The 11,226-nt window shown below is 37.9% G+C and overlaps 1 protein-coding gene across 1 annotated transcript; it reads left to right on the forward strand.

Moving 5' to 3' along the window:
• The first annotated feature begins 615 nt into the window (after window positions 1–615).
• Window positions 616–4,389, forward strand: LOC140864942 (uncharacterized). The gene is made up of 10 exons (XM_073269385.1): window positions 616–828; window positions 901–1,004; window positions 1,169–1,369; window positions 1,469–1,743; window positions 1,795–1,916; window positions 2,046–2,385; window positions 2,515–2,567; window positions 2,708–3,357; window positions 3,434–3,486; window positions 3,785–4,389. The coding sequence occupies exons 1-10, from the start codon at window positions 616–618 to the stop codon at window positions 4,387–4,389; spliced, it is 2,616 nt and encodes an 871-aa protein (XP_073125486.1).
• The last annotated feature ends 6,837 nt before the right edge of the window (window positions 4,390–11,226 follow it).

The raw sequence follows: 11,226 nt of genomic DNA on the forward strand, positions 1-11,226 counted from the left end.
GGACTAACCATGGGGTCTCAGAGCCGACTTTGGATTTCAATATTGAGTGCTCAGGTTCTGTGGATAGGGCTGGTGAGGGGCTTCAGGTGGGACGTGCAGCTGGAGAAGTTCAACCAGAGGTTTTGAATGTGATTAGTGAGCAAGGAGTTGAGCTCTAGAGCATTTAAAGGGAGGGAATGATAACCCAGAGGCAAATTTGGATTCTAATGTTGAATTGGGGGTAGATCATAGCATTTCTTTCACTCTGTCGGGGGAGGATCAACCAATTACCATGGAAATCTCTCAGAAGCGCGGATGGGGCAGGCCTCCTAAAAGAAATAAATCTGTTCCACCTTTGGGGTCGAGGATAGAGGCTTCTAAGCAGTCCACTGGTTCCGCATCCAATATTTCTCAATGAACGGTTTCATTTGGAATGTCAGGGGTATTGGAAATAAAGCAGTATATCGACGGATTAAATTCCTCAAAGATACTAATCATCTTCTCTTTATGGCTATTAGTGAACCGAAAAGGCAATTTAATCAGGAATGGCAGAATAAGAAGTTTGGTTTTGATTCGGTAATATCAAACTTGAGTAATAAAATTTGGATTTATTATTCCCATGATGTTTCGATAACTATGGTTAAGGATCATGAGCAATTCTTACATCTTAAGCTTGCTTCTGGTCTATTCTCGAGAGATATTTATTTGTCGGTGGTTTATGCGAAATGTGATAGGAGCACAAGGTGTTTGCTTTGGGAGGGTTTGTTAGATTGCCAACCACAGGATGGGAGTCCTTGGGTGGTTGGAGGAGACTTTAATATTATTACGGGGCTAATGAACATTCTCTTGGTACTGTTCGTAGTCCTGGAGCCATGCAGGATTTCTCTACGTTTATTATAGATGCTGGTTTGGTTGATGCAGGTTTCATTGGGTCCAAATTTACTTGGACGAATAATTCTATTTGGAAACGTCTTGATAGAGTGCTCATCTCTCCTTCATGTTCGGATCATGTTGAAGCTTTTAAGGTGGAGCATCTACACAGGGGCACTTCGGACCATTGTCCTTTACTCATTTCTGCTCCTACTAAGCCTCGGCCGAAGAGTTCTTTTCGATTCCAAAATATGTGGCGGCTTCATCCGTGGTTCCTTTAGACTGTTAGATTGAATTGAAATAATCCCTGTTGTGCAAGCGGTTTGTCCCGCTTGGTGATTAAATTGAAACAACTTAAGGCTCATCTTAAATGGTGGAATACTGAGGTTTTTGGTAACATTCACGACAAAGTTAAGCTTTTGGAGGCAACAGCTTCTCATGCAGAAATGACATTTGATTTGGTGGCTTCAGATCATAATAAAGTGGCGCTTTCTTTAGCACAGGCAAACCTATCTCTTGGGTTAGCCATGGAGGAATCTTTTTGGAAATAGAAAGCGGCTGCCAGGTGGATTGTAGATGGAGAAAGAAATACCAGCTTTTTTCATAATACGGTTAACAGGAGGAGAGCTAAAAATAAAATTTTTCGTATTTGGGAGGATGGAGTAGCTTTGGAGCAGCAAGATATTATTCAAGAATCTGGGGTTCGATTCTTTGAAAACTTGTTAACCGGTGAACATGCTCCTCTTAACAGAGCAGATTTTGGTCATGTTCCTTCACTGGTTACTGTAGAGGAAAATGATAATCTTTTGCGTCCTATTACTGAGGAAGAAGTGCGCGAGAGTGTATTTTCTATTCATGAAGATAGTGCAGCCGGGCCAGATGGGTTTTCTGCAGGTTTTTTTAGATAGTGTTGGGAGATTATTAAAGGAGATGTTATTGAAGCAGTTCAGGATTTTTGGAATGGTTCTTGTCTTCCGAAGAGCATCACCGCCACTACTATTATCTTGATTCCTAAAAGTGTGGATGCCCAGACATGGTCTGATTTTAGACCGATTAGCCTCTGCAATGTTAGTAATAAAATCATCACCAAAATCATCACTTTGCGGATGCGGACGATTTTGTTTAGGATTATTTCTCCTTCTCAGAGTGGTTTTATTTCTGGGAGATTAATTTTTGACAATATTTTGATGGCTCAGGAAATGGTTAATCATCTAAATTATGCGACCCGGGGAGGGAATTTGATCGTGAAGATTGATATGGCTAAAGCTTATGATCGAGTTCAGTGGAGTTTTTTGTTACAGATGATTCAGGCTTTGGGGTTTTCTGATGTTATTGGCAGTAGGATTTCTCGGTGCATTAGTAACTGTTGGTTCTCGGTTAATATTAATGGGAATCTGTCTGGATTTTTTGCATCCAAGAGAGGTCTCTGGCAGGGAGATCCTTTATCTCCTTTGTTATTTGTTCTTGCGGCAGAATATCTTTCTAGGGGGCTGGACTTTATTTTCAATCGGTTTAAGAGCATGATGTTTAACACAGGTCACTCTTTTATTTATCTCATCTGGCGTATGCTGATGATCTGATCATCTTTTTGAATGGAGCTATTTCGAGTGTTAATAGGGTTAGGAATTTCCTTTATCACTAGTATTTGTCTATTACTGGATTTAGCGAAGGGGATTTACCTCTTCGATATCTTGGTGCTCCGCTGTATCTGGGGCCTCGTAAAAGTCTTTATTTTGATCATATTATTGCAAGTGCAAACAGGAGACTGCAAGGATGGGAAACAAAATTGTTATCTTTCGGTAGTAGGCTGGTTCTTATTAAAAGTGTGCTTTGCTCCATGCCTATTTACTTATTCCAGGTCTTACAGCCCCCGGGAACTGTGATTCATCGGCTGGAAATGATTTGTGCTAATTTTCTGTGGGGATCAAAGAATGGGGATCATAAAATTCATTGGATTTCTTGGAAGAAAGTGTGCCTCCCATTTTTGGAAGGGGGTCTTGGTATTCGGAGATTGAAGGATACAGTCACGACCTTTTCAATTAAATTATGGGTTCGGTTCAGAACAGTGAAATCCATCTGGAGTGATTTTTTGCATATCAGATATTGTAAGAGGTATCCTCCGGCTGATTTTTGGATTTTACAACGTGTTTCTCTGACTTGGAGAAGAATGATGAAGATCAGGCAGCGAGCAGAGAAGGAGATTGGTTGGGCGATTGGCGCAGGTGAGTTGAGTTTCTGGTTTGATTCCTGGTCTCTGGATGGTCCTTTGGCTTCAAGGTGTCCGGTACATGGGCTGCCTAACAGATTGGTTAAATGGTTCTATGATGAGAGAGAGTGGAATTTGGAGAAGCTCCTTTCGGTTGTAACTCAGGAAGTGGCTGATCAGATTATGGAGGTTCCTATTAATCTTACAGATGTAGATAGGGCTATCTGGCTTCCTTCACATAATGGTAGATTTTCGGTTAAATCTGCTTGGGATCTTGTGAGGAGCAAAGCACAGCCGAATGGGTGGTTCTCCGGCTGCTGGTCCAAACTTTTGAAGCCATCCATGTCGATTTTTTGTTGGCGTTGGTTTTTTTCGCAGATTGCCAGTTGATGATATTTTGCAGGCTAGAGGGCTTTCTTTGGCATCGTTATGTCAATGTTGTCAGGGGCAGGAAACATTTGGACACATTTTTTATGATAGTGTTCCGGCGTTTTTTTGTCTGGAATCATTATGCTCGAATCTTCGGTGTCCAGAATCCTTATCTTTTTAATCAGTGGAGAGTGGGGTTGAGTTGGCGGAAGGAGGGACATATTAGGGAACTTTTTCCATATCTCATTATTTGGTTTCTCTGGAAAGCCAGGAATGAACATAAGCATAGAGGAGTTTGTATCCTAGCCAGCAGGATTATTCGTAAAATTGATGATTATATTGGCTCGATTGATCATGCAGGTTTACTGAAGGCAGTGCACTGGAGCGGGTTTGGTCAGGTGGCAAACCAGTGGGGCTTGACTCCGCGTTTCTTTCGGAAAATTACTATTCGAATGGTGCGTTGGATTCCACCTGCAGTTGGTTGTTTTAAACTTAATACAGATGGATGCTCGAAATTGGGAGGAGATTCGAGTATTGGGGGCATAGTTAGAAATCATTGGAGGCATCCTATTGTTGCGTTTCACGATTCTATAGGACAGGGGACGAATAATCGGGCGGAGTTGTTGGCGGTCCTGAAGGGGCTGCAGATTTGTCGGTTGTTCAATTTATTCCCTCTATGGCTGGAGGTTGATTCTATGATTTCTCTAAACATTATTGAGGCTAAGGTTACTAGTTGGGAATTAAGTCATATTCTCACTCGCATTCTTCATATTCTGAATGTTTCCAACGTGCGAAAATCTCATGTCTATCGGGAAGCTAATGCAATTGCTGATGAGTTAGCGAATATGGGAATTATGGGGTCGGCGGTGCTCTATCAAAGTGATATTCAAGGGAAGCTGAAAGGGATCTGCAGGCTTGATAGGATTGGTCTTCCTTATATTAGGATAAGTTCTTGTCTTTCTTAATTCCTTTGGTTAATTGATTTTTCGTAGCTTTTGTAATTTCTCGAGAGGTTTTGGTCTTGTCCCCCTCTCTTGTCTCTCCTTTTTTTTCAGCTAATAAACTGGTAGGGGTTTGCCTAACCCCCCGCCACAACAGGCGGCGGCTTTTGGGAAAAAAAAAAAAACTATCACAATAAAATAACTAATATTTTTTAGCAATATTTACACTTATAAAAAATTTGTGTCAAACATATAATAATGAGAAAGTAAAATATTTGACAATATAAAAAAATTGTGGCCAAATATTGTTTGTGAAATTTTATATTTTATATTATACATTGTCTATCAATAATTAATTTTGAGATGATAATTGATTATAAATGAAAAATTTAATACACCTTCATTACTCATGATGCAATAAATTTTTTTCTTAAAGTTTGATTAAAATTCTAATCCTTTTTCTGCCCTTATTTTTTACATCATTTTTTCATAATTGCCCATACATGTTTTTTAATCCAAAGACAATTTGAGGACAAATTTATAAATTCACAATGAAAAAACTTTGTCCATCATTCATACTTTTATAATAGAAATATAAATAGATTAGAATACTTGATGTTGGGTTCTATCCGATCTTTAACACTTAATCCACATACACAATCTACCACAAGATCCCTGAATACCCTCAAGAACTCCAAGACTCTCACAACCGAATTCAAAAAATAAACCAGCTCACGATAATCACTTCAACCGATCATACAATTCCTTCACAGGACAGTAAATCAACTCAAACCAAAACCAACTCAAGAATTACGTGGTTCGTCTGGTCATCCAAGCCTACTCCACTAAAGAAATTAAAACCATCTTCATTAATCACAAGAATGGAGATACATCTCGGTTTAATACAATACAATAATTTTATCAAGCAACAACCCAAATACTGATTTACAATCAAGTTTGTAAACTTACTTGATTTCTCTCTTCTAACTGCATCTCTGTTTCTAAATTTACTTGATTTCTCTCTTAATATTGCATCTCTGTTTCTCCTTGTATTTCAGTGCTGAGTCGAGCTCTCAGATTCAGTTTAGCTTACACACACTACTGTATTTCAGTTGAAGTCACCTAGCCCCTTTAAAGAAGACCAATCCTTACTTTCTTGGCCCAACACCGTCTGGTCCAACTGTTAGCCAAAACTGAGAAAATCGAATCACAAAAATTAATTTTATGTGATTTCAATAATCTCATAAAACATGATCATGATTGTTTTACGTATTTAACACGAATTAATTAATTCAACACACAAAGGAATTAAGATTACCCTTGAAGCGTGCTTTACGTTGTCTTGTCTGCAACAGATCTGCAACTCAACGCTTCAAACCTTCAAGCCTTCTCCGGTTTTCTCTCAAACTCAAGCGTAGGATTATTGTTAGTGGTGACAACTTTCTACCAGACTACGTTATTTCAAGTAGTCTAGAAAGATACGATAATTTCAAAAATAAAATTATCTCTTTTCCATAAATTAAAAGATTATCAAAACGTATCAAATCTTATCGTATCGGTAAAGTTTTAATTCAAACTTTTCAAAGATAAAGATACTATAATCATATTAATTATTCCTACGAATTCCATAAATTATAACTCATATAATTTATTTGAGTTTATATTTGAGCCACCAAAGGGACCTGATCGGATCCAATTAAATTAAGTTCCAATAAATTAATTTGATCTAATCAACTTATGATTAATCAAGATAATTTATTAATCTTATTCTACTCCACTAAAAGAACAAGATTGCACTCTTAATTTAATTGAAATTACTGAAGCATAAAATCAATAATTACATTCTCAGATTGATCGACCCAACATATCACCTCTGTCGTTCAACTAGAACATCTAAAATAAGATACCATGACCATGTTGCATATATTAGATATTCATAACCACTCAGACCTCATCTTCTATTTGACAGTCACATGTGATCGCATCACATAATTAATTCAATAAATAATATTGAATTACTGAGCTTAGATTTTATTGTCTTTTAGAAGAACTCGTGAGTTCATGATCATGTAAGTGACGGATTCCATCTTGTGAATATATGTTCTTTGTTATTTCACTTTGGTTCCCAAAACATCGAGATATTGACCAATGGTCTGGTCTCACTCATTGATGTCTCAAAGAACTTCAAGTTAGTAATCAAAGTTCATTACCCGCTCAGGATTAAGGTGCTATGTACGATAACCTAGTGGATTTGAATTAATATGGTCAATTCAAATTCAAATCTCACGTGGTCCAGTCCAATACATTAAAATGTATCTCCAATTTTATTACCAAGCCAAAGATAGACTTCAATAAAATTGAAACGATCTTGTCAAAATAATTTGTCCCTATTTATTTTTCAATCGTGGACATTAAAAATATAAATTGAATTATAAATTGAATCTTTCTGTGTTTAACAACATAAACACTCAATTTATAATAATACAACAATTCAATGGACATATGCATTGCTCAAAACAATTTATTTAAGAATAAATAAATAAAACATTATTATAACTTTAAAATGTCATAATACATGAGAAATTACTTGATGGGCAAATACTATTAAACATTCTTCTCCCACTTGCCCTAGAGTAAATGAGACATGTCCAACACACCCATATTTCGAATATGTTCCTCAAAAGCTCTAGCAGGTAAGCTTTTAGTAAACAGATCAGCAAGATTTTCAGCAGATGCTATCTTGCACACTGTCACATCCCCTCGTTGAACGATATCTCTCACTAGGTGATACTTTCGTTCAATGTGTTTTCCACGTTGATGGTTTCTGGGTTCTTTTGCATTTGCCACTGCACCATTGTTTTTACAGTATAAAGTAATGGCATTTGATGCAGAAGGAACAACCTCGAGGCTGAGCAAAAACTTTTTCAGCCAAACGGCTTCTTTTGCTGCTTCACAAGCCGCCACATACTCCGCTTCCATAGTGGAATCAGCAATGCAAGATTGCTTGATACTCCTCCAAATAACGGCACCGCCACCCAATGTGAACACAGATCCTGATGTAGACTTACGAGAGTCTCTATCAGCTTGAAAGTCAGAATCAATATATCCCACAGGTGCCAACTCAGAAGCTGTATAAACAAGCATATTCCCTCTAGTTCGACGAAGATACTTGAGAATATGCTTTACAGCAATCCAATGCTTTGGTCCTGGGTTTGACTGATATCTACTAACAATCCCAACAGCATAACAAATATCTGGTCGAGTGAATAGAATAGCATACATGAGACTTCCTACAGCCGAAGCATATGGAACTCGTTTCATGTATTCTATTTCACTTTGAGTCTTAGGATTGTGCTCCTTGGACAAGTGAATTCCATGTCTAAAAGGTGTTTGACCTTTCTTGGAATTTTTCATTGCATATCTCACCAATATTTTATCAATGTATGAAGCTTGAGATAAGACAATCCGTCTGTTCTTCCTATCCCGAAGAATCTGGATACCTAGAACAAAATTTGCTTCTCCCAAGTCCTTCATATCAAAATGTTGAGCCAACCATTTCTTAGCAGATGTCATCACCCCCACATCATTTCCAATCAGTAGGATGTCATCCACATCACGAGAAAAATCACCTTGTCATCTAAAACTTTCTTATAGACACAAGGCTCATCATGATTTTGATCGAAACCATAATCCTTCACAGTTTGATCAAATCTGATGTTCCAAGATCTAGACGCTTGCTTAAGTCCATAAATAGACATTTTAAGTTTGCATACTTTATGCTCTTGACCGTTTTGGATAAAACCATCTGGTTGCATCATATAAATGCTTTCGTCAAGATTTCCATTGAGAAATGCTGTCTTGACGTCCATTTGCCACACCTCATAATCAAAATGAGCTGCAATGGATAAGAGAATCCGAATAGACTTTACCATAGCGACATGTGAAAAGGTTTCATCATAATCGATTCCTTCTCGTTGGCTAAAACCTTTAGCTACTAATCTAGCCTTAAAGGTTTCTACTTTTCCATCTATTCCTCTCTTTCTCTTGTAGACCCATTTACACCCAATAGGTTTTACCCCTTCAGGCATATCTACAAGATCCCAGACAGAGTTAGTGTACATGGATCGCATTTCTGAGTCCATAGCACTCCTCCATTGGTCAGCGTCTATATCCTCCATAGCTTCTTTGTAAGTAATGAGATCCTCCTCTGTTCAATAGAGACTGCCTCTAAAGACTCTCCATAGAGCAAGTATCTAGAAGGTGGTCGGATGACCCTCCCACTACGTCTAAGTTGTGGAGGTTCTTGGTTGATTGGATTAGATTGTTGGTTACTTGAGTTTCCTTCTTCACCATGTGCCTCACTCTCCATTTCGGTATGGCGAGGTGAATGAACAATAGGAACACTATCTTCCACCATTTCAGTTGTTCTAAAACCAGTGATTAACGGTGGTATACATGTGAAGTCAAACTGAGTAGGTTCAGTGCGGATCTCTGGATTACATGAATTTTCAATCTCTTCCAAAAGAACCTTACTCTTTAATTCACGATCTTCTATGTATCTGTCCTCTAAGAAGGTTGCATTTTTACTCAAAAATACCTTCTTATCCTGAGGACTATAGAAGTAGTATCCTCTCATTCACTTAGGATATAATAAACACACATGCTTCTGATCTAGATTCCATTTTATCCATCTTTCTCTTGAGCACATACGCAGGACATCCCATATCCGAATATGTCTTAGATTAGGTATACGCCCATTCTACAATTCTAGGGGTGTCTTAGAGACAGACTTAGAAGGAACCATGTTCAATAAGTATATTGCAGTTTGAATAGCATATCCCCAAAAGGATGTAATGAGCGTAGAGAAACCTAACATGGATCTAACCATTTCCAACAAAGTCTTATTTATCCTTTCCGAGACACCATTTTGTTGAGGAGTATATGGTGCGCTCAATTGGGATAAAATTCCATTATCTGATAAGTATGCTCTAAAGTCACTGGATAGATACTCACCACCTCGATCTGATCGAAGTGTTTTTATGCCCTTACCTAATTGTTTTTTCACTTCATTTCTGAATTCTTTGAACTTTTCAAAAGCTTTAGATTTGTGGGACATTAGGTAAACATAATCGTATCTAGAGTAGTCATCAGTGAAGGTGATGAAGTACTGAAATCCGCCTCTAGCTTGAACACTAATTGGTCCATATACATCAGTGTGCACTAATTCCAAAACTTCATTGGCTCTATGTCCTTTAGATTTAAAGGACCTCTTAGTCATTTTACCCTCCAAACAAGATTTGCATACATGCAAGGATTCCACCTTTAAATCACTTAAAGGACCATCCTTAACCAATTTTTGAATCCTATTAAGGTTGATATGACCAAGCCTCAAATGCCACAAGTAAGTTTCATTAGTGGGAGATAATTTTATTCGTTTGTTGGATTGAGCGTGATACAAAGAGTTGTCAACGAGTTTTAAGACATACAAATCATTATTCAAATGTCCTTTGCATATAGGAGCTTTATTCAAGGAAATATCAACCATCATTTGTGAAAAATGGACAAAATATCCTTGTCTAAACAATAAAGCAACAGAAATCAAATTTCTAGTAATGTCAGGAACATAATAACAATTTCTCAAAACCAAATGTTTATTATTCTGAAAATAAAGATAAAAGACTCCAACAGCTCTTGCAGATACCACAGCTCCTGTGCCAACTCTAAGTGTATGTTCCCCTTCATTGAGCTCCTTGGTTACTTGGAACCCCTGCAATGAATTGCATATATGATTAGTGGCTCCAGAATCTACAATCCAAGTATCAGCAGAATCAACCACTAAACAAGACTCAATAAATGATAACTCACCACCACCTTGCTTTTTGGAAGCTAGGTATCCTTGGCAGTTCCTCTTCCAATGACCCTTCTCTCCACAATGGAAACATTTTCCTTTGGGTTTGCCATCTATTTTGACTTTCTTTGCCTTTTGCTGTGGACCCTTCTTGTTGGGATTCTTTCTCTTATTATTTCCAATTTTACCTTTCGGTTTGGAATATGATGGTCCAAAAGAAGCAACAGCAAGTGCACCACCACTTTGAGTTTTAAGAACACTTTCAGCATTTTGGAGTTCCTTCATCAACTCAGTCAGGGACATGTTTAGCTTGTTCATATTCTCGGATCTCTATCGTATCCAAAACGCAGCGGAATTTTAAAAATTAATTTTGACGTTCAAAATGCTTGGACACTCGTATAGTTTAAATAAATGTACGTAGGGTGTTAAAAGATTTATACCTATCAATCTTAAAAGATTGACGATGGCTCCAATATTTTGAAACAATTTCGAAAATAGCTCTTGTTGTAAATCCCTACGAACGATCAACTGGAGTTTCACATTTTTTCAATCTTCGAATCAGGTCCACGACCGGATTTCCTGTTCCTCTTCTAAATTTCACTTAAAAGAAGAAGAAATTTTTCCGTTGAAAAATTAACAAAGAAGAAGACTGGAGAAGAGAGCTTCGAGCTGCGAAGAAACCATTTCTTCTGCTAACCATAAATTGTGAGAACATCTCAGGGAGAGTCTCAAGTGTCATGTCAACCTGAGTCTCTGATTTGATTTCAGCCCCTAAAACCTCAGCCACATTGAATTGACCGATCAATGCAAGCATATGATCCCTCACGGGCATCCCAGGTTTCATGCGCATGTTCATAATGCTCCTAATGGCCGCTTGACGTGCCTGGCGTCCTTGATGCTCAAACATTTCCTGAAGGCTTTCCATGATTTTTACCGCGGTTTCCATATTTTGATGTTTTTGTTGCAACACATTTGAGATGGATCCCAAAATGTAGCAACGAGCCATCTCATCA

This window comes from Henckelia pumila, chromosome 1 (assembly GCF_033568475.1).
Source record: "Henckelia pumila isolate YLH828 chromosome 1, ASM3356847v2, whole genome shotgun sequence".
Classification (NCBI taxonomy): domain Eukaryota; kingdom Viridiplantae; phylum Streptophyta; class Magnoliopsida; order Lamiales; family Gesneriaceae; genus Henckelia; species Henckelia pumila.

What these genes read in the sequence shown, in the direction of transcription:
- LOC140864942 (XM_073269385.1), top strand. Translation starts at nt 616, where the DNA reads ATGGTTAAGGATCATGAGCAATTCTTACATCTTAAGCTTGCTTCTGGT. An exon ending in CAGGCAAACCTATCTCTTGG is followed by an intron (nt 1,370 to 1,468) that starts GTTAGCCATGGA and finishes TACGGTTAACAG; the next exon opens with GAGGAGAGCTAAAAATAAAA. An exon ending in GAGCATGATGTTTAACACAG is followed by an intron (nt 2,386 to 2,514) that starts GTCACTCTTTTA and finishes TACTGGATTTAG; the next exon opens with CGAAGGGGATTTACCTCTTC.